Source organism: Sebastes umbrosus, chromosome 2 (genome assembly GCF_015220745.1).
Source record: "Sebastes umbrosus isolate fSebUmb1 chromosome 2, fSebUmb1.pri, whole genome shotgun sequence".
Lineage (NCBI taxonomy): Eukaryota > Metazoa > Chordata > Actinopteri > Perciformes > Sebastidae > Sebastes > Sebastes umbrosus.
In genome coordinates this window covers 7,456,003-7,480,502 of record NC_051270.1, presented here as the reverse complement: position 1 = coordinate 7,480,502, position 24,500 = coordinate 7,456,003, and the positions used below count along the sequence as shown (strand labels likewise).

General features: G+C 41.4%; 1 protein-coding gene across 5 annotated transcripts in view; it reads left to right on the top strand.

Moving 5' to 3' along the window:
• The window catches only part of phkb (phosphorylase kinase, beta), a 116,472-nt gene that overhangs the window by 967 nt on the left and 91,005 nt on the right, over positions 1-24,500 (top strand). For 2 of the 5 annotated variants that reach the window (XM_037748942.1, XM_037748934.1), the window contains exons 2-6: positions 207-312; positions 1,728-1,763; positions 2,699-2,785; positions 18,091-18,229; positions 21,209-21,308. In XM_037748942.1, the coding sequence (XP_037604870.1) occupies positions 258-312; positions 1,728-1,763; positions 2,699-2,785; positions 18,091-18,229; positions 21,209-21,308 (417 nt within the window). In that variant the 5' untranslated portion in view covers positions 207-257. The remainder of the gene's footprint in view (positions 1-206; positions 313-1,727; positions 1,764-2,698; positions 2,786-18,090; positions 18,230-21,208; positions 21,309-24,500) is intronic. The other 3 variants (XM_037748957.1, XM_037748949.1, XM_037748966.1) reach the window with 2 other exon arrangements.

The following is a 24,500-nucleotide window of genomic DNA, read 5'->3' as shown; positions in this document are numbered from 1 at the left end:
TTACATTACCATCATACAGAAACTCATCATGACTCTATATCTCTCAATGGTTAAAATAACTTGCATTCCTAAGCAAATATAATGCATTGTAATTCCTTGCATGTTGTCCATGATCATCATTACTAAGAGTGTATAATTCATTGTTGATTCATGCATGTCTAAAATCTAACTCTGTACTACTAACTCCTTCCTGTGAATTGCTGTAGATTTGTGATTTAGCTGAGAGAGACGATCGGCCTTAATTACACCTTTTGAGAATGGCCGCTTCAGTGGCTGCGAAAGCCCGGCCTCATCGGAAAATTCAAAGACTTGGTAAGTAGTGGCGGCAATGTATACCTCAGGAAAATAATGCAGTCAGGCGCACACAGAAGGCCAGAGAGGACACGGGTAAACATCACAAGAACATCTGGACATTAGAAGGTTATTATAGGTCACAACGTAACTGTTTGCCTTCATATGTTGTGAACTGTAAATCCAGCTGATTAGACTGTTATCAGGTCATTAAATGTGCATTATCAGCCTCATAGATGTGGGTCAGTAGGGCCCTGCCACACCCACTAGTAGGTTTTGTCATCTATTCACATGGTCGATCACAGAAAGAAGGAATAAATGAAGACGGCAGCAACCTCTAGCGACCGTAGTGATTATGACCGGAGCAAAAGCGGAAGTCAGGCGCTGTAGAATAGACAGGGGGAAATTCCATATGGGGGCGATTGATTTGATCTTTTTCCCTAAACTTAAAGCAGCAGTAGGAAGAATGTTTTTGTCATCATTGGGCAAAAAGTCCATAATAACCTCTAAGCATTTTGTAATTCAAGTGTTCTGAGAGAAAATCAGACTTCTGCACCTCCTCATGGCTCTGTTTTCAGGCTTTAAATTCTAGCCCATGATGGAAGACTTTGGCCAATCACAGGTCATTTCAGAAAGAGAAAGAGAGCGTTCCTATTGGCTGTTCATTCAACAGAGACAATTTGATTGGAGTTCGTGAGTGATTGACAGCTGCTCAGAGACAGCAAGGCTCCAGCTCAGCTCTGATTGGTTGTTTTCCTCCGGTCTGTGAAATCTTGCAGATGCCATTAGGAGCACCGGAGGACACGGAGGCACATGATTTTTTTGAGATTACATGTCTCATGCACTACTGTCAGGATATAGTGACTGTTTTATAAAAATAACTTTTTAAAATCATATTTGCTCCATTTCTACCCACTGCAGTTTTAACTAAATGGTTGTTGCCTAAACCCGAAGAAGATGTTTTGTTTGTGTTCAAAACATAATGTTTCATGCAGTTTTACATGTTAGAACGTGTTGCTTTTATGTTTTTCTTTCACTTTTACAACGTAGTAGGCGTAGTAGGCCCCTACTGACCCACATCTATGGTGCTTATAGCGAGCGGTAATGCAAAATGAATGGCCAGATAACAGTCAAATCGGGTGCAAAATCACAAATAAGCTTATTATTTCGTCTTGAAATTATTATTTTTTTAAGTTGATATGTATTTTGATATATTTCATATTGGTTACATTATTTCCTGATTATGAGGCAACCAGTTATGTTTAGATCAACATAATTATTTTGTAATCATAAGAAAACATGTGACAGATACACGCTCTAGTTTTCTCGGGCTGTTGGCAAACCTGATGTGCAAAATAGTACAATATTACCCATAATACACTTTGTGTCTTATGTTGGTTTTATCTACATGAATACATCTTCTTGTTCCTCCACAGAAAACATGACAGAGCCTGAAGTGACACCACATAAATGTACAGTATTAATGAAGTCATACAGCATACTCCCTCTCTTATGGTGTTAGAGGTCTGCATCACTGAAGTTAGTCATGGGATTGTTTTAAACACTACATACCCACATTTGTCTGATGTCATGTTAGAAATTAAAATTGGAATATTGGACTCCCACTATGCTCTTTTAAAGTGTTATCTTTAAAAAGAGATGGATTGGCTTTGTCCCCTGCAACTTTTAAGCTGATGGAAATTATGCTAATTTCATCCAGAATGTGAATTTTTCCGTACCTGTGGTATTGACCCAAGGTCGAACCTATTAAAATGCAAATCTCAGCAAAGGGAAAAGTGTCTGAAAATAGAGAGAGTCTAACAGATGGGGGTTTCCCTCAAACTCCGTCTCTCTCTCAGCTCAGAGGGAAATGTTAGGAAATATCTGGTGGAGAGCCACATTGCTATTTGATTTTTTTTAGCTCCGGGCCTCAATATTGTCTTTTGTGCTGAGCCCTTTGTGATGCAGTGTGTTGCAGTGAAAAAAATAATTTACTGATGGCATGTGTTTATTGTTGTTTTTTCTCTGCTTCTTATTTTTCTCTTAATTTAATTGAGAAAATAAGAGAATAATATGAAAAAATAGGTATTCACAAACCACTGCTAGCTGCGGACCTTTTCTCATCTACATATTGGAATATATGAAATAAGACTATTGTCACCATGTGACGCTAAGATGAAAACATGTTACCTCAGTCCAGTTTAGTCTGTGAATGAAGGTGATGGTGAAGGTAAAGGTGATAAAGGTGATGGTAAAGGTGAAGAGACATTATTGAGATACATTTTTAATGTTTTTTAAGGATTCATAAGACAACTTATGCATTCATTCATCAGAAAAGATGTTGTAGGTCAATATTTGAAACAGTAACACGCGAAGGTTTGTGTGTAACACATGCATCCTTCCTCAGGTTCCATCTATGAACCTCTCAAGCTGTCCATTCTCCAGCGTGATGATGAGCCCTTGTGGGAGAAGCTGGACCGCTACTACAACGCCGGTAAGTCCACATATTCACAACCTATCAATACCAGGAGGCGGTGGTCACCTAAAATTTAGAGCTGTATTTATACAATGCAAAGCTGTCTGAAACAAACAGCACTGCTGTGAACAGTTTTACGTTCAGTGCAGTATGTGTGATCTGATACCTTCTTCTAGGAACTGATCATTTCTCTCTCCAGGCCAACACAAAGCAAGGCCACACTGTTGAGTTAATGTATGCGACCGTAAAGCCGGCGGTTGTTTTCTCATTGCCAATACGCTCACACTGCAGCCTTGGGTCTAGTGATTACATCTCGCAGACATACAGTATTGTTTAGAGAGAAATTGTTCTCGGGCCTGCAAGATAAAAGCGGCACGAGGGTTCCCGGGTGTTACGGAAGCAAAAAACATTCACCCAGCATGCACTGACCTGAATTTAATTCCACATAAAGGTGTCCTGACTTAACCTGGCTCTGCACTCAGCTGGTAGTGTGTGTAAGTGGGGATTCAGTGGAGAATCATGTGGGAGTTTCTGCACTAGATAATCTTACTGTTTGTCAGGCGCACGTGCACAGATAGACCCCAGGTAGTGCCTGTTTAATGACCTGTTTAAATTGAAGTTGAAAGGGAGATGGTCAACATATCTGACCAACACTTGATAAAAATGCTGTTTGATAATACAGGTTGTTGTCATACACCGTTCTTAGCTATACCTACGAAAAGTAACGCACTGTATTTTGTATATATCCCACAAAATCAATTCATATGTCATCCAGGTAATCGTGAACCAGGAAGTATAAAGAGCGACAAATGCCGTCAGAAGTCAATGTTGATTTATTTGTCACATACTCCCATTGTTTCCTGTGTTCATTCAAGTTCATTTTGAAAAGACTGAACTTGACATGTTTTGCTGGACATTCATAGGTAAACGCTCGATAAATGAGGAATAACTTCATGAGATATACAAACCGCTGTATGAGGAGGATACGTTGGATAATGTAAACCAAAAAAACATAATGCACATGAAATTACAAATCGTTGACAATCCATGACCAAATTACGTCAAGTAGGTTAGCAAAATCTTATATTTCCTCATTCTAAACTAAATGAATACTACAAACTCTGATATGCATATTTTGCCATGAATGAAGACAGAATTAAAAATAAGTCATGACTTAATGTACAAAAGCTCGTCTCAAATGGCTAGTTTGAAACCAGCTCGGTTCGCTGTTACTAAGAACGAAGGAAGGACACAAACGTGATGGATGGACGGTTGGTGACGGATTGAGGAATAGCTGCTGCAACCTAATCCAGGTGATTATTCTGGCGATGTGTAATCAGTGAAGGAGTCTCCAGCCTCGCTGCAGGAGAGATAAATACACATTAGAACTGATTACTAAATTACCTGCAGCTGTGACTGCAGCGCTGAGCCAGCCAGTACGACCTCCCAGTACACACAAAGGAATCACGACACACAGATAAACATATACAGTAGCATCCTTGATTTCAGACTTCACTATAATCGCCCCTTTGGAATGTAAACAAAGTGAAACCAGCTTTAATATAGAAGTGAAGACTCCATTTAAAAAAAATAATTTGGTATGAAATATTGCTGTCATAAACGCAGCTGTGTGACTGGGCCATCGGGCTGGCAGAAGGTTAAACACCAAATCTGATAGCAATGTGCTAACATTTCAAATTTGGTGCCATGCCAATACACCTACTCCAAATGGATATGTGTTTGTTTAATGATGGACCTTCCTCGTGTCAGAGGTGTTGACTTGTCATTTCATAACAGCACAGGTAATAGCATTAATGATGGCTCCGTTCCACTTAGGTGTGCCAGTGAGTAATGGCAGCGAGCCAGCATGCACAATAGCAAAGCCCTGGCACTGCAACACCTAAAGTGAATGCAGCTGTTATTAATCTTATCAGTTACACCTGAGTTTTACATGTCAGAATGTCTGCTGTGAGAATGTCTTTGTGTCCACACCGGATTGAACCTCAGTGAGAGGACATGTGGATGGAGGAGAAGAAGAAGTAGTGAATCAGAGTAATGTGGACTGAAAGACAGTGAAATAAAATAATTAATAGCTTGACATTATTTAAAAGTTGTAGGCGTTAGTATATTGAGAAGTAATATTTAATTGAATTTCTTAGTTTAATCTAAGTAGGTGACCATGTACACTGTGGTTATCAAAACCAAATGTAAAACTACAGTAAATGTTGGTTGCAAACCAAAAAACAACGACTGTCAATCGCGAATATTTAATCGCGATTAATCGCATGATTGTCCATAGTTAATTGCAATTAATTGCAAATTATTCTCACAATTTTATGTGTTCAAAATGTACCATACAGGGAGATTTGTCAAGTATTTAATATAATATGCTGCTTTATGCAAATGTATATTAATATTGGAACTCAATTAACAACACAAAACAAAGACAAATATTGTCCAGAAACCCCCACAGGTTTTGCATTTAGCATAACAAATATGCTCAAATCACAACATGGCAAAATGCAGCCCAACAGGCAAATATACAGCTATTCGACCCTTTTTGGAAGTCCATAAATTAACTTCAGTTTTGGTCATTCGTGGAGATATGAGATGGGAACCTCCAAACATCACACTTAAATGTCAAATGCTTTTACTTTGAAATAGACTTGTGAAGATGTCTGATCTCAGACTCACTAAAAATATATTTAATCGGGACATCCCTCATGGTCGTTCCTGGGCCAAGGAGCTGAAATCTTTATTTTATTTGAACGACTTGTCAGTATTTTTTCAGAACAGGTTACTGTATGACGTTTAGGATATCAGGAGCAAAATGTTTCTCATGCATAGAGAAAAAGGGTGTGTTGATGTATGGTGTAAACAAAAGTTACAACCTTTTTGTCTCATAAAGAATAACTATATGTGAATATAATATAAACAAAATAAAAAGATCCCTATAGTCCACAGTTATGCTCAGCAACATTATCATTAGCCCTATAGAAACCGGGAGGTTTAATGCCTCTCCAGAGGAGGACAGACTTGTTTGTTCTGTGAGAATGAGGTTCACTTTTTGTTTTACTGTCCTGTTTACGAGGACATGAGGGATGTACTCTTAAGTAAACCAATCTTTTGGCTGGGTGACCATGAAAAGCTTGAGTTGTGCTTGAGGAAGGGAACCTTTTTTTGTAGCAGATTATATTTGCCAAGCCTGGGAGAGAAGGCACAATATTTAATTTGAGACCGAGCGGGAAATAACCTGTAATTTTGCAATTGAATGAAATGTTTGACCACCGCAACTGTATTTTTGGTGTCTTGTAAACCCTTTAGGGTCGAGCACTTTGTGTGCATCATTCCCTCTCCTTTATTTATTTTCAAAGTGAAATCAATAAACGTTGAGCCAGATAGCAACAGAGGGGAAAGGCCAAACACACCACTTCTCCTGAGCAGAGAGAGTTGGCTTCAGTGTGCAGAAGGCAGGATCATGTGTTGCCTCTGGCTGCTAGATTGTGATAATACAGCTCAGGATGCTGTCCCCAAGGATCAGTGCTGATTATGCCACTGTGCACATATAAGCTTGGCTTCTCTCAGTTGCTCTTGTTAAAATACTATACAGTACGGCAGAAAAATCTTGGCATGCTCTTAAGAGGAACTTCTGAGCTTTTAGTGCATTAAAAAAAACAATCTGGTTGTGTTTCTTTTCAAGAGAAATGATGTGTAATCATCCATTTTTGATAAGCTTTATCCACATGCTATGCACAGTTGGGTGTGCAGTTGTAGAAATCTGAAAAATGTACCTTAATTTATAATTAATGGTATGCCTTACTGTAAAAAAAAAAAAGGCTCATAACACATGCCATGCCTGCTTGGAGCTTTCCAGTGCTTCTTTACCTGTGACAATTAAGGGATGATAGAATATTCAAAAAGCATGGCCTTTGCCTTGCAGTGACCCTGAACTAAGAGCTTTTTAAAAGTGAACTAAATTGGCATTTTTCCAGCTGGAATTTGGCAAAAGTGCATCTTAAAGGAACAGTGTATAGAGTTGTTGTGTTTTCGTTAAAATGAGCCATATACAGTATATCTACATAGGGAGCGGGTCCTCTTCACGGAGCCGGCCGCCATGTTTCTACAGTAGCCCAGAACGGACAAACCACTGTGTTAACTTTTCCTGCTTGGGCTGGAGTTAAAAATGTTACTCGCTCCGGAGTTAACCCCCGCCGTCACTCCAATCAGCCGCCGGGAAACAAGACACGGGAAACCTCTGTTAGTCTGGAGGAGCTGCAGCATTTATTTCTGCACAAACTGCAACTTCCACTGTACGGTCACTTGATATTCTCAGAGCTAAACTAACTGTCTTTGCTCAGCTCTAGATAGGGCAATTCTTGTTTTCACAGCAGCCACAGTAGTTCTAAACGCTTGACACACTGGCCCTTTAAAATGCCTTCAAATTAGGCTATAGGGTCCAGCAGCATTTTATAGCAAAAAGGCCACCATAGACCATGATCTAGCAACTAAATTGATCACGACGCAAGATGCTTCAGGATCTGTCTGATTCAGCTCAGCAGGGGGACGTTTGATTGATCGATCAGACTGTGAGTTCACTTCGTGTTGATCTTGTAGTGCAGCATTTCCCAATGTTTTTACAAGTGGCAATAGTCGAGGCTCAGTCAGTCACAGTCAGGTGGGAATGTGAGAGGAAAATAATCCTTGCTGCACTGTGCGACCAACCCTGTCTCCAACAATATATCTTCCCCAAACAACCTAACCTGCAAAACCAAAATGCATTTTGAGGGAGATGTATTTTCTTCAGTTTTAAACAGTTTTAAACATATGATTAATGTTGTTAATTAAAACAACACAAAACAAAAACTCAACAAAACTACTTAGTTAGGTTTAGGCAACAAAACTACTGCATTGAGTTTTGTGAAAAAAACAAAACTGGTTTGGTTTAAAATGACTTAAAAACAAAACGAAAACGCAACAAATGACTACGTTTGACACGGGACACAAACAGCGGCCTCCTGGGGAAAGGTCCAGTGTTTGTTGGACCCATCCACCTCCCCTCCTGCCCACCAGTAGTGGCCTTTATTGCTTGTTATGCCTGTTATTATTCAATAACATTTTTATTCAACCTAACTTTCATTCGCAGTCGCTCGAATTATTACGTCACCTGCTGAGCACATCACTCGTTGTATTACGTCATTCACAGCGTCCGTCCGCAGACTTACAAAGGTATTTGTGACTCTGCGATAAAATACGTTTCCTTCCAAACGTAATTGAGAATGCAATTTAGTTGTATGGGAACGTAATTTTCAGGAGACAGGGCTGGTGCGACAAGTGTGATGGGATCACACCAGCTGTGCCGACAAATCGAGTAAGGGGTGTAAAGTGTGTGGGGTTAATGGCTGCTCCCCCACTTCCTACCCTCCTACTTCTGGCACCCTTACTTGGACCAAACCCATCTTTGAACTCTGCCTTCTCCATTTTGATCTCAACTACACACCTGCAAAGTTTCATGACTGCATTTTCTACGGTTGTGACGCTATCGCAGTGACAAAATCACACAAAAATGTATCTGAGGTAGTTCCTGCTACAGTAGGAATCTACAGGACCACATTTTGCCAGGATGACACACACAGTTACACTCACAAGGTGAAAACAATACCAGAGCTGTTGTCACGGCTGGTAATTAACTCTTAATTAAATGAATCACAGGAGTAAGTTGGCATCAAGCCTGTGCTCGCTGGAGGCACCCAATATGAAGGTGTCATTGCCGGATCAGGTGCTCAACCTGTAACCCAGAGCTCTTACTATTTCTTCATTCCTTCAGAATATACAGAGTGTGTTAATATACCCACCTCTATATTGCAGAAAAACCTTTTTATGCTGACTGATATTTATGATATTGAAGTCACGGTATCTATGACACGCAGACAGTAATGTCAAACTGATATAAGTTTCATAACAGTGGGAAAGAAAAACAGTATTTACTGAGACAAACAACGCAGACAAATCACAGCTTTGGGTGAGGATTCAGCTCAGGCAGCAGATTTACTTAAGACTTTATAAAGAACAGCTTCTGCTGGCAGTAAACAGTAAAGCGGGAGGTAACTGCCTCTAACCCAGGTGTGGATTGTTAATGCGTCCTGTGTGGAAGGGTCTGTTCCAGGCTGGATGCACCGTTTTCTCACATGAACACCCTTCTGGCAGATATGACACAGCCCATTGGTCTGCCCTGATGAAGACGGGGCAGCTTGTGTGTGTGTGTGTGTGTGTGTGTGTGTGTGTGTGTGTGTGTTATGTGCCATCAGTGTGTGGTTGCTTGGTATTCATTAGGCTGCATGTGCATGTGTGCTCAGAAAAAGACAGAAGACAATAAGCAGAGCTTAGTGTGCAACAGGTGTAGCTCTCAGTTGGAACTGATTTGCTGCTATCAGCGGGCGCAGCGTAGCCTCCAGCATCAGCTGCGTTGGAGCCCCATAGATTTACGGAGAAAAGCCTCCGCCAGATTGCAGTATGTCGAAAACGCCACGCTGAACATTGGGCTTGTTTAATTGTTGTGTTGGGTGGCGGCTGGAAAGCGCTTGTCCAATTCTAGCGGGGGAACAAAGCCAACATTGTTATCGCCGGCACCCAGACCTGCCTGCCAATATACCTGCTTTCTTTCACTTTCAGGGAGGAAAAGAGGTGGCGAGGGGTGATGCCGGGTTGACAATGACAAATCAAACCAGTTACATTTCCCTCCTTTCTCTTTCTTTGTTGTTTTGTTGCAAAGCCGCCCCCAGCGGTATTGAGCATACAATGCTGTTGTGATACAGAGGGGGGGTAAGTTTACCTCCATCTCTCACAGTTCATCACTCCATCATCCGTCTCTCTTTTTCCTCCCCTCTTCTTTCATTCCATCACCTCTCTATGGTTTCTTATTTATGTGGCAATGTGGCCACACTCCATTGACTCCTTCCTGATAATACTGGAGGCAGAAGGCGCTATCGCTCTGCCGTCTGGCTCACACCGATTAAGGAACGGAGAAAACATGTTGTTGTTTTTTTTTCATTTTATAGTCATTATGAGCTCGTTGCAAAAACATAAGATTGCCTGAGCTGTTTTTTTTCTTCACTTTGTTTTTCATTTCTTTCCTTCTGTCTCTTTTGATTTCCTGATTATTTTTTTTTCAACTTCTTGCACTCCCTTGCCTCATCTTTTGAAGTGTTTAGCCAGTTCAGGCCAAACCATTCAGTTTGTTATGTTTCAGATTCCTCAAAAACTGACCACTGTTGTCAGGGTTTACAATACCTGAGATAACTATTTTCTGCAAATAGCATAATTAAACAGTTAACTATAAAGCAAGAGCATAAAAGTTGTCATTCAAGTGTGATCTAACTATGCATGTCAAAACAGACCTTTTTTCCTGATGTGTGGATTTAAATAGTCAGGGAAGAATTCCAACGGTACAAACTGACACTATGTTAACAGCAGAAGTTCACTGTAGTGAAAGACAGAAGCAGTTTATTATTTTTTTTTTAGATTCAAACTTTACTTAAACGGCACATGCAAATACCTTTGAGAGATCAAACATACTTATAAATACAATGCAATTTTGTGGAACATAATTCAGCTTTAATCATATGTCCATTCGACAGAATATACACCATAAAGTCTATGATATAGCCTGCACATATAAAAATACACTTTCAACAGTGTGTTAAATGGCACATTTGCATAAATGATGTATTCAACAGGTTTAATACAAGTAAGACTGTAAAAGAACTTTCATTATTACAGCTGTAACAGCCTTATGAGATCAGTATGAGAGCAGTGGCCATGAGCTAGCCAGTGGGGCGCGCTCACATGCACTGAAAGGGTAGTGACTGGAAGGGAACCCACAAGTTAGGGTTCAATTCAATTCAATTCAATTTATTTGTATATAGTGTCAAATCATAAAAGAAGTTTTTCTCGAGAGAGGGTAACTCCCGCGAGACGGTTCAGGTTAGGCATTGATCAGATTAGAACACAGAGGGAGAGGGACTTCATTCTCTGCTCAGGTAGACATTACTCCTCTATATATTTACATAGCAAATAGTTAATTTTTATTGGTCAACACAGGACATAGAATATAAATAATTTTGTTTTACGTTTGTGCGGCACTTTGTAGGCGGACGTTTTACCAGCGTTCGGTAGTTGCTTTCAGTCCAAAATGGCGGAGGCGTAGCTCTGCTGCTGGGCGCTGATGTTGCAATGAAACAAACTTTCACTTCTTATCAATATACGTTCTTTGTAACATGTCTTGACTTCAGCTCCCTAACATTAGCCTACGTTCTTTGCAGCGTACTTGAGATAGATATTGATCTTCTCTCTTCATCTGACTCTTGGAAAGAAAGCAAATCAGCATATTTCCCAAAATTATTAACTACTCTTTTATTAAATGAACATTGCTTTGTTAGCTGTTGCTACTCTGTCAGCATTTTCTCCTTGTTGTTTTTATGGCCACTGCGTTTGTTTTTCATTCAGTAGCAGCTCATGTCACAGACGTTATATTGCAGGAAACATTATGACAGCAGCGTCAGCAGCAGTCGACAGAGAAGTTATTGTTGAGACTGGCACGAACGGCGACTATGACAGTTTGTGTATTTCAATTTTTTCCCGTATATAGAGTCTGCCGCGGTACTGTACAGATATCATCTTAGTCTTTCTTTCATCTCTTTGTCTTTTCAGTCTATCGCTCAGTATTTTTTTCCTTTTTCATCATCTTCCCTCATTTTCTCCTCCCTGTCGGTGCAGTGAAATGGCCCATTGTAAAAGAGCAGACTGTGTGCGTCTGAGACATTAGCTGCTGATTTAGTGGGACATTAGCTTGATGGATGGCTTGGCAGAAAACTCCCAACAACAGTTGATTTGCATCCAGAGAAACTTGCCGTTTGAGGCTGAACAACGCTCAGCACTCTCGTTTATATTCTGCGTCTAATGATGACTTCTGCAGCACCATTCTGCAGAAGTTGAAACCTTGAGTCCTTTACAATTGGAAATTGAGTAGCGTCAGAGCTCTGCAACTCATTTTACACTAGGATTTTTGTGAAATACATTTGAAATAAAAACATATTATAAAGATAGATTTTTTTAACCCGTGAGCTTCATAGAAATTAATTACTTTTTTTTTTTTTTTTTTTTTTATTTAGTGAAGCATGACAAAACAGTGGAAATTTGACAAGACAAACAGAAACAAACAAAAGAGAAAAATAATTAATTCTAACAATACGAACAAAATGAGACAAATAAATAGGAGATGTTGGTGGAGGGAGGGTGGTGTTATTGACGGTGCAGGGCAGTCTGTTGTGTAAGGTTCTAGTGTGTACAGTTGTGCGTGTTTGGAAAAAGAGAGAGGGGGTGGGGTGGGGGGTTGAGTATTTTTCGTGGCAGGGGGGGCTTATAATATCCCATGGTCCGACAATATTATGTTATCATATTTTGTCTTTATATATTGGTCTTTATTTGTATTTGCATTTGTATTTTTTTGTTTTTTTTGTTTCCTTAGACAGGTTACCCCCCTTAAGCTGCCCCCAGACCCTGGGGAGAGGGCTAGCTGTCAGAGGTGTCTACTGTCGCCCTTCTGCCCTTTCTGAACAGCCCCCAGACCCGTCAGGAGAGAGCCTATTCTGTGTTGGGAGAGGGATTTATTAAAAAAATGTTTCCCTTGTCTTTCCCTTCCTCCTTCCCAGTATATTTCTTTAATTTTTTGTATTTATTTTAAACCGGACGTTTACGTTCTGCTGGATGTGTTGTTAAGGTTGGTGTTGGATATGTCTCCCAGTAAACAGAGGGAAGGGGAGAGTGGGATGTGGCAGTCCAGAAGAAGAGAGAGGTTGTCAGTGATGTCCCGCCAGAATTGTTTGATTGGTGTGCAGTCCCATGTGGCATGCATATAGGTGTCTGTGGTGTTTTGTGTGCCGTGCGGACAAATGTCTGATTCTGTAAAACCCATTTGAAACATTCTTTTTCCCAGTCTCCTCCGATTATTTTTGGAGAGTCTGACAGATCGGAGAGAGAGGTGAAAAAGTTATGGAAAAAGGATGAGTCGTCAGTATTTGGTCCGTAGATGCATGCAATAGTGATAGGGCTGTTATGTATGGTGATGTTTATTATGATGAATCGTCCTTCAGGATCTGTGATGGTGTTGTTGTGTGTAAATGATATATTTTTGTGTATTAAAATGGCTACCCCTCTTTGTCGAGAGTTGAAATGAGCGGAGAAGATTTGATTGAATTGTGGTGTTCTTAATTTATGAAAGTCAGATTCAGATGTGAGAGAGAGAGAGAGAGAGAGAGAGAGAGAGAGAGAGAGAGAGAGAGAGAGAGAGAGAGAGAGAGAGAGAGAGAGAGAGAGAGAGAGAGAGAGAGAGAGAGAGAGAGAGAGAGAGAATGCAGGGGAGTTAGAAAAGCCATGGGGTAGTTGTTTTGTTGCGGTAGAGTTTTCCATTTATGTATAGTTTGTCAACTGAAATTACTGCTTTTTGTTCTTGTTGCATGTGTTGTTTTCTGATAGGGAAAAAAAAATTAATTACTGTATCATATTACAGTATATGATAAATAGATTTCTATTTCTTATTTCATAAGACTACAGTTTATTTTTAAATACTTATATAGCAGGGGAGTTTTACACTCAGACATAACCGCTGACATTTCAGTTGAATTTCACAAATTATTAGACAAAGCATCAAATAGGTAAATTGATTTTACACTTTCTTTAATTTTCTTTAATCTATTGAACAGTAACAACTGCAACGATGATTGTTTTGTTTATTTCAGACCTATGAACATACATGTGTATTTATTGGACTTTTGGACGTCATGGTTCCCTTTGTTGAGACACTTTCTCCCCGTGATGGACAATGTTTGCAGAGTGATCAGTTTAATTTGAGGCAATTACCCATGGTGCTTGACTGCTCTTCGGGAGCTTATATCATCAGACGCTGACATCAATGATGTAAATCTTAGTAAAAGTTACTACAAGGAACTTTAATTTGTATGTTGATTTTGGCGGTAGTGTTTCCGAGCACCAGAGTCCCTTCAGAAAATCTCTCATTTCCCTGCAGCAGGGTCTGACAGTCTAGCCCCCACAGTCCTGGTTCTGGTTCTCCCTTGCCTCCCTTTGCTCCAGTGGGCTCAGCAATGCGGCCTGGGTCTTCAGTAGCGTGGTGTCGGTGTTGGCTCCCAGCAGGGACCAGCGGAGCAGCGAGGCGAAGCTCTGCTCCTGGCTGCAGGAGGAGGAGCCGCTGCTGGTGGGCGCGGAGCTCTCCGACTCCCGCCAGAGCTCCAACTGAAGGTGGAAGGCGGCAGCGAAGCCGTATCTGGGCTGGTCTCGCTGCCAGAGTCTGAGCTGAAGGAGATTCTGGTGAACTTGCATATTATCGTCTAATTTTGCGTGGAATCCGACCCAGTGGCACTGATGACAAGCATTAAATATAACTGTATAGAACTAGCCAATCTTCTCGCCGATGGTCTCATTTATTCATGTAGGTCATAAAGAGGCATCGGTATTAAATTGAGCTTGTTTCATTACCAGTTAAAAGTTCCTCACAGTAACTTTAATGTCATAATAATAGATAATTTATTGCCCACAGTTTCTTCATGTATTTGTGGTTAACGAGACAGGCAGCACTTTGAGAGAAACCAATGTGTGATACAGTTGTTTCTTGTGAGTTTGACGACCAATAGGCTGCACAGCCTCTCACATTCTACCACTAATGTAGCCGTAGTCTAAATTAACCTGTACCCAAAGGCACCGTCCTATTACTGGTTAGCAATCCAGATGAATCTCTAGTGTGTGTTTGCATGTCTAAGCATGTATGTTTACACTTCATTTACTATATGCTTAGACTAAGTGTCCTTACAAGGGCACCAAAATGAATGAACCAGTAAGGACATCTGTCTTTGCACATGGGCCACTTCACCGTCAGGGTTCTTCTTTACAAATCCGGTTACTTTATTACGTCTACAGGGTTACATACAATGAGTCAATGTCCTGAGACGAGTAATGATACCCATCTGTGTCTCCACGTGTGCATGCATGTAAGTGTGCACTTAATTAGTGTGGTACTTGGAGGTGGAGTGCCTGAGAGGTTTATTAATATTCTGCCTAATTCACCCCATCAACCTCTATATCTCACTGTCAATTCAACTGTCGCCTTCAATTGACCAATACACACACAAACATGCACGCACAAACACAGTACATACACCGATATAGACTAACATTCCCGCCCCCGTCTCTCCCCCAGTGTTCATTACTTCCACTCCTTTTACTCATAGATACACATACATCCTCTTCCGCACACATCTTCTCTATCTCTCTTTCCCTCACCGCTGTCTCCTTCCATCTCCATTTCCATCAGTCTCTTCCTCTACGTCTCTGTAACAAACGACAGTGCAGAATGGATGTCCCCGTCATTTGCACCGGCATAATGTTCTGATGAAAAATGAAGTGATCCCTCCAGACAGATTAGTCATCAGTGAGGGGACCTCTGCAGGAGCGGAGGATCTATGTGTGTGTGTGCACGTGTGTGTTAGTGCATGTGTGTTTGATACAGATAGATTACTGTCCCTGAAGGCTTTCTGTTTCAGTCTGTAATATTTCAGCATATATTATTGGAGGGCTCCGATCTGTTCGTATTAAGAGCTTTCATCCGTTGTTCTGTCCTCAGCAACTAATGCTGATGAAGAACTTTGGTGAACTTGAACCATCTTAGTTTATCTTTGCTCATCCATTTAGTGCAGTCAGATATTCACAGTCACAACCCCAAGATGAAAAATGTCTCCCTTATTTCCAAAGAAATGACCTTGGTCATTACCAGATGTAGAGCATTCCCGTAACAATAAAATAATGAATAGATTTGTACAATATCCACATTGATCCTGTCATTTTCAGGTCTCAAGACATCTAGACAACTGGACTAAATTTGGTTGAACATGCTTTTATAGGTGTGGTTGTATATAACAGTTGTTTCAACAGCATTTCAGTGACTATATAGGAAGTGCCTCGTATAGCAATATAGTTATTTGTGTAGCCTGCTTTTAAACTAGGTGTCGAAACGTCGTTTGACCTACACAACACCAAATTAGTACTGCACAGTTTACAAGGAGGCGGCAGTAGCTCAGTCCCTGGGGACTTGGCTTGAGAACCAGAGGGTCGCCACTTGGACCAAGTATGGAGTGTGCACTAGTAGATGGAGAGGTGCCAGTTTGCCTCCTTGGCACTGCCACGGTGCCTTTGAGCAAGGCACAACCCCCTAAAACTGCTCCCCAGGCGCTGCAAAACGACGCTCGAAACTTGTTGCAGCATGACGGACATGACGCGCTATAAATCAAAATAATTTTAGTCAAGTATTAGTATTATTTCATATTGACAAACCATTGGCATGTGAATTTTTTCCTTAGGTAACTTTTAAGAAGCAAGATGTTGGGTTAAAGTTTGAGGCACAGACATGCAGCACATGAGGAAATTTCCTTGTGTGATTTCTTAATTTCCACTGTGATGCTGGTGCAGAAGAAGAGAAACGTTGCAGGTCATGCACTGTTGTATTTTGCAACAGTTTTTAAATATATGTGAGAATAGTTAAGTCTCTCAGAGGGAGATCAGAGGTCGAGGTCAGCTTGGAGTTGGAATGGAGTCGGTGTTTTGCTCCGAGTTACTTCAGCGGCGTAGAAGTTCACGTAAACCCTGGTTATCTATTTGAAATATCTAAATCTCACTCGATTGAATAAGACTGTTAAAATAGTTTATACCCAAACGGAAATGATGCCTGTATCTCCTCATGTGAGTCCAATTTTAGACTGTAACTGGCGGTGAAGTGTGTTGCACATAACACAGTCAGCTTGCACAACTCCGTATCTGTCTTGTCAATGCCTTGCAAAAACATTGACATGAACATAAAGTGACTCTTGTCAGCTTGTGCAGCACAATCTAAGTATTGTGAAGCGCAACAATGGCCCCCTGAGTGAAAGTGATATTCCTCCAGGAATCGTTGCTTTGCTTTACTGTCGCAGCCATTCACACTTCCCATGTCACTATTCACACTTTGCTCGACTTCAATAAGCATCCATCTGTTCTCACACGCTTACCGTGTATGCTGTAGATGTTTACATAACACAAACTGAGCTCTCCTCCTGGAGGACGTGTTATGCTCATTTTCAGGTTCATACTTGTATTTTGGGTTTCTAATAGAACTACTTTGCACCCTCTCTGCTTGAGCGGCCTCCTCCCGAAACGCTGTGTCTGCTCTGATTGGTCAGCTGGCCCACTGTTGTGATTGGTCAGCCGAACCAAACTCTTTGGACTCCGCTCCAGCTCCGCTCTATCTAGCTTTGTTTGAGGGCGTGCCAAACTAGCCTCTAGGCAGGCATTATACAAATGTGTTACTTGGTGACATCACCATGTTACGGGAGAAAAGGCGGGACTTCAAGCGAGGCCTTTCACGCAGTTCAGGAGCAGTGTTTCTGCGGGGGAGAGTAACTCCCTTTGGTGTGGACTTTGGGCTTTGTAACTTTGCAGACCTTTTACATGCACAAAAAACACACTAAAGCAAAGGGGAAAAGCACAAAAGCATAATAGGTCCTCTTTAACATAATGTGATTTATTTAAGCTTGAATATGCAAACGCAATATGCATATGAGGACCTCAGAGAAAAGGACGGAGCAGAGGCAACAGCTGGTTGCTCAGAGAAAAGAACGTCGTGGGTCAAGGCTGTAACCCTGCTCGAGGAGCTGGATAAATATTCTATTTCCACACTTCATAAAATACAGACTATAGCCTGGAAGTAGAGAACATACACACTAGTGTCCTCTCCGACTCTGGTACTGCTTCTTGTCCAGATGACACAGCAAAGCAGAATGAAATAGCTCCACAAATCTTCTCCGACACATGAACATCTTAAAAACTGGATCCAAATTGAAACTGGCGTGGGTGTGATGGGAGTGATGTTGCTTGAGAGCAGAACCTCTGTGTAGGAGTGAAAACAGATAAACTAAGGTCGTGCAAAGTGTGTGGGAGGATGAAGGTGTACATGCTCTCAAAAACAGCGTTCTCAGTGAAGACTAGTGATGAATAACGATGTCAAAGTGCATTAAGCTGAACTGGCTGCAGAATGACTCTTTATGCAGCCAGTTCAGCTTAATACAAAAGGCTAATGGAGCAGTGCTATCTAGCTTGTTGTGTGTTACAGGTGTTTCCTACAACTAATGTGGGTGTCAGTAGATGATAAAAAACATTGCCATTTTTGCAAGAACTGTTGCGTCACCACCACTTCTGCTGTCTCTTCCTCTCTGTCTCTTTCCATCTAGTCAAGACAACCATTCTGAACTACCAGAGTCCCACCACCGGCCTTTTCCCAGTCAAAACATGCCCCACCTGCAAGGAAGCCAAGGTCCGGGACTCCCTGTTCTGTGCTGCCAGTGCCTGGGCCCTGGCTCTGGCCTACCGGTTAGTACACAAAGCACACTCGTACACTCTCACAGATTTACCATGCAGGATGTGTTTTAATGTGTGCAGAGCTGAATGTATCTTTAACTGTGTGTTGCCTTAAGGGGGCACTCCATTTGTGTTAATTATAACAGGTAAATTGTGACTTAAACTCCCTGCTTGGTCTCTAGGTCTGTGACATAATACACTAATTGATACCCACAGTATCTCTGGAACCTGGTTCATCCCAGGGTCGGCTCCAGCAGGTCCTGCAGTTTGAAGCTGCATTAACTAACTTTGCACTTCACCAGCCCCGAAAGGAAGCATGAATAAACTGATCACACTTTTGAAAGGTTACTGTGTTTTTGTTTTTTGAAAGGCTGAAAAACAGCCCTTCAAACTCCACAGAATAGAGAGGTGAAGTCCTGCCCCTTCCAGTGGACCACAATGGGACCTTATTTCCTAAAAAATATGTGTGGTATTTGGTTACAGAGAGAGACAAATCATATTTTGATCCCACTTGAATTGTGCCATTTATCACACATATGATGTTTGTCAATTTAAAAGATAATTTTGGAAGTCAAGAAAGTTACGTTTTGTCATAAAACTGTTGAAGAATAAGACTGTAAAAATATGTAATTAGAGAGACTACACACCCAAAAGTTGCGTAAGTGACTCTCTCTCTATGAAGCGACGATGCCTGTGTGTTTCGTACTGGGATGTACTCAAACCAGCAACGGTATATGCTATATACAGTAAAGGATAGGTACATCATTTTGTGTGCATGTGAATATGCAAGTGAACCATAAATTATATGAAATCCCAAAGACAAATAGGGCAAATTACTGTTACTTTTGACGGTGTACGCCTGTTCGGCTGATAAAATGATTGTATTTTTTACAAAATCTGCAGCTGAGATTTGTATATTTGTCAGTTTTGAGAGAGACTTTGTGCAATAAGGCTAGAATATACCACATTTTTCCAGCACCACAGCAAAAGTGATGTAAAAGGGACAGTAAAACGGATGGATAGATCATTATTGTGTCTTTATAGAGCAGGACAGTCCCAGAATCCCTTGCTACATCAGTTTACCGTTCTGCCCTCCGTATCCCCTCTTCTTCTTTGACTTTTAGTTTTGTTCCACTCTCTTCGATTTCATGCTCACTGACCCTGATCTCTAATCTGCCTCCGTCATTTGAAGGCTTTGCTTTTTAAACACTTCAGGATTGTTGGTTCAAGGAGAACACTTTAGAATTTCGCCGAGATCCATCTAAAGGGCCCCAAACTCTTTTATCAACCGTCCCCGCGCTTGATGCCTGCATTCCTCTGTGATTAGTTTCGAGGGAAAAGAACACTTCCACGAAATGAGCCTGTAATAGGACCGAGGAGAAAGGACAAAGAGAGAGATTTGGAGAGAGAGAGAGAGAGAGAGAGAGATGGAGACAGAGAGGGAAACAGAAGATATAGAGAGAAGGAGATACTGAAGGTAGAGATGGGAGACGGATGGGAGACAGTTAGAGAGTGAGGTGGGACAAAGAGAGAGAGATAAGAGACAGGGAGAAGAAATGGGAGATGGAGTGAAGGAATGACATGAAGGGGGAAGACGGAGGAAAAGAGAGGGGTAAAAATAGAGCTAGTGCTGCAGTGATGTGACCAGCGGCAGATCTCAGTCATCAGTCATGGCTGCCTCCTATTAGAATTGTCACTGGGATTTAATTAAGATGATTCTCATCTGACAGGCTTGGCTAGTGCCATTACTTACTTCACGCCCAGCTGCTGTGTGTGTGTGTGTGTGTGTGTGGCACTTGGTCACAAACTCCTATAAGTAGACATGATAAGTTTTATCCTTGCCTAGTCACATTTTATTCTTTATTAATATTTGGTTACATTTTAGTTGTTATAATATTAACTTATTTTTAATTAATTGATGAATCTCTAATATTTTCTTGTAGTTGTTTGACCTTTCTGACACCCATTGCATTTTCCTGATTAATTGTAATTAGATTTGAAGAGCTGGGTGTGTTACTGTAACCCCCGGCCAGTGTCGGATCACCTCATGCATATTACAGTGTTGAATACTTGTAATCCGGTAATGAAGTGCTTTAAAACAGGACGTTGGCAGATGAAAAGCCGCCCGCTGTATCCTCTGCCTGCGATCGCTTTTGATGTGGAGGGTCACATCTAAAAGACAGTGTGATTAATGTACCGCTTACCACTGAAGTTTCACCTCGGCGGCTTGGCTTTCCTCCGTCGATACCCAAAGTCATTATTAGCATGACCTTTGTAACGTGTATCCGAGATCTGCCACCAGGAATTTGCTGACTCCCATTGTGGTCACCGCAACCTTAATCGATTGACTTCTGAGTGGTATCCTGGTAAGATTATTCTCCTAAAGGATACCTTTGGTATTTATCAACCTGGATCCTATTTTAACATGTGTTTATTTCTAAGTGACTAATGAGGACAACACGTAATGAAATTGGTCCGGTATTGAGGGAGAACGCTGTGACCAGCAGCTGCTAAACAAGCAATCATGTAATCATTTGGGGCAACGTGTTACCGTCAGTTTATGTCCACTAAAAGTGCTTGTTTTTGCCACTGACAGATTCAGGCTCAATGATTGAAAATTATGTTTTTTCATAACGAGGTTGATTTTCTGAGCTGTCCTACCACAAATAAAGGCATCAACCAATCACGCTGTGCGGAACCGGTTGAGTTGCGCCTATATTTAGCAAATTGCATTACTCCGTTCAACCTTAACAAAGGTAGCACAGACTGGGTCTACTCTTTTCGTTTTTACCTTTCACAATAAAAGCCCTACATATGTAATATTCGCAGGCGAATATTTGCATTTTCGTGTAATTTATTCATCACGTCCCCGGTGTGTAAAGGCCTTGAAATCCAAGTTGGAATAAGCCAGTATTATCCTTCAGTTTCTGTGTTGTTCATGTGTTCATCATGTTCACTCACTGTGTTCTCCCTGTTCACCCCGCCATGCAGACGCATCGATGACGATATGGGACGAACCCACGAGTTGGAGCATTCTGCCATCAAGTGCATGAGAGGGATCCTCTACTGCTACATGAGGCAGGCTGATAAGGTGAGTTTTCTGCCAGCCTGCTTTCACACTGCGTGTTTGCATAAAAGCACATCGCAATTACACACTGTATTGCAGATCAAAGGTGTATTTCTGAGCTGCTATTCATCAAAGCCTCTCAGAGCTCGAGCACTGGACACATCTGGTACCTCTTTCATATTATAACCAATGACAATGAGAGCCGGTTGCTTTAGTCCTGAGGGTTTAATAACCCACAATCTGTTAATTGCCAAAGACTTTTGCTCCGCGGGGGGAGATTTCACGCCCCGTCTGCAGGACACCTGATGCATGCGCATGAGGAGGCTGTGAATGAAAAATGGGAAAACGCATCATTTTATGTAACCAAAGCAGAACCAGATATGTCCTTCCTTTGTGTGCCATTTTTTTATCCCACACAAACAACATTTTTTAGGAGAGCAGCTGGCTGTGTCACTGTGTGCGTGCATGTGTACAGTGTGGGCCTTTGAAAGTGTTTCATCCTGCCTCGACCTTGACGACCTAATTTAGGGGAGAGCTTTCCTGTGTCTTAATTACAAAGCTGCGTTTACACAGTTAATTACACAGAGCAGCGTTCGTTGCGGCCCCGTCTCCAACACTTACCAAGAACATGGCATTTTTAATGGAGACGTGACACAGGGCCACTGCTGGGCAAATACCACATCAGAGCAAATACAGCAGCTGGGCCCCGCTGTCTGTCTGTAGTGTTTCTCAAGTGAAAAGTTGTTTTTAGTTGGCACGAACAGTAACAGTCACTTTGTCTGTTGTTGAGGTTCTTTTTTGTCTGAAAACCCACAGCGCAAGACAGAAGATGCAAGGCTAAAACACTGTTATTTTCTTAGGCAGCTGAAATCACAGGACTTTGACACTGGAGACCAGGTTACATGCTGTTACTGTAGATTTAAGCCACTAATTCACTTGGTTAAGGTCAAGGAAAGTCAGCAGTGGTTGGATACTGGAGGGAGAACTAATATAATATGTTGATGTTTTTAATGTTTTGCATATACCCACTAGACCATTATGTTTTCAACAAAACATATTCACTAATGCAAATTAGACGTATTTAAACTTAATTTTTAGGTGATAGGGTTCCCAGACAGGCAGATAGAAACTCACAAACCAGGTAACCAGGTAACCAGGCTGCAAAAGCAATCTTTAGTTTGCTAGCTAATAACACAAGAACCGCTATTCGCCTTATTTAAAGAAAATGCTCTGAATACATACATATCTATACCTCAAATATGATGACATTCATTCCCCCTTACTTGTACTTGTATCAGCCTCTTGCTGGCAGTTTTCCCACTGCTTTGCCGTGTCTACACATCTTCCACAACAACTCCATCATCTTTGCTATTCCAACAATCATTTCACTTACCTCTTCACTGATGGACACTCAAAGTTGCTGGACTTAGAGAGTTAAAGCTGGGGGGAGGCACTTCATTTTTGGTATTATTGGGCAAAAAATCCATAAAATCCTTTCAGCATATTGTAATTCAAGTGGTAGCCCAAGGAAGGCAGTTTTCTGGAAAAGGCACAAAAAAACATCTGAATTTGAAAATACAGCCCTCATCCTGTCCGGCAGCTCTCCTCTCCATGTCCTAAGCCCACTAGATGTATTAAAAACAGTATTAAAAAATTAATTAATAATGAAATAACTGCGTGTATATTAGTGTGAAAGGTGTCACTTGTAGTGACCAATCCCTAGAAAATAATCACCCGACTCTGCAGAATCAACTCAGCATTTTAGCACTCGTTGTTTCAGTTGTACAGTTGTTGGTCCATTTTCGCCGCTCCTATAGTGTCATTTCGGCCGACAAAAAATCTCTATAAAACACTGCATGATACCTGCCCATTGTCAAATATCAGATAGACAATGTTGGCAACTAGCTGGTGAACATATTGAAGCATTTGGCAGCTAAACATATGTATTACCCACAAGAGTTGGTAGAGACCCAAACAAAGCTAAAAGGACAAAAACACGACTCCAAATGATTGCTAAAGTTGCTCCATTGCTGCTGGATGTGTAAATAAGCTACTGTTTGCCAACAATTTCCCCCATATCAACTTTATAAGGTGATAATATGTCATTTATGTGTGTACAGACTGTTGCACTGCCCCCAAGAGGACATAAAATCAATTTAATTCATCAGATTTAAAGTAACAGATTTCAACTTCAACATGTAAAGGTGTGTGTTGATGTCCTATTCTGTGTGCTTTCTGAACCACTGCTGTACGCTGGCTTTATCTCTCTACCGTGAGGTGTTTTGGAAAATCAAATGCATCTCCTTTGCAACCAGAAATGACAAGGAATGGCCTGGTTATTGGTTTGATGAGATGCAAGAGTTTTGAGGTGGCAATAGATGTAAAATAAATGCATGAAGGCGGACTCGTACAATTTCCTATTACTGGATGGAGCAGCAGACATTGAAGTGCCTCACTAATTTGAAGCTCATATTGGCGCATTGCAGCACTCGAAACAATAAGCAAGATCTGGGCCCTCTCAGAATATCCCCCGAGAAGAGCTACTTGACATTGTGGCTCTGCTGGAGCGAGAATCCGAGAGACCTCTACACAGAAGTAGGTTTTATAGAAACATAAACAGCAGTGCCTATTGTTAGCTGCTTACACAGGTAGCTCTTCACTCACTATCACACGCACACACACACCACACACTCTCGTATTAGTCGCTGTGGGATGGCAGGAAGTGGAGCAGTTTGAGTAAAAGTGGGACAAAGGGTCTCCACTATGACCTGATAGGAGAGCAAGAGAGCGAGAGAGACGGAGAAAACGCTGGCCAGAAGTAGTGTGCCAGAGGAAAGAAGATGAAAAACCCAGAGAACAAGAGGGACAAGAAAGCCAAAAAGGAGAGTGAATAATAGAAAGTACTGGGAGAAGAGAGGTAGAAGTGAGGCGAGGGAGGGCGGGAGGTAGAAAGAGAAAAATGGAGGCAGCGAGCGGGGGCTTGATGATGGAGAGAGCCGAGAAAGAGGTGGAGAGAAGAGAAACAAATGAGGTAAAAATGGGACAAAGGGCCAATTATTTATAACTCCGCGCGACGGGGCTGGCGGCCCAGCCGCAATTTGGGGTGCAGTCGAGTCGATGAAGCAAACACACACACCCACACACACACACACAAACACACACACACACCGACACGTACACATACAAAGCTGCCAACAATTCACTGAACACAAAACA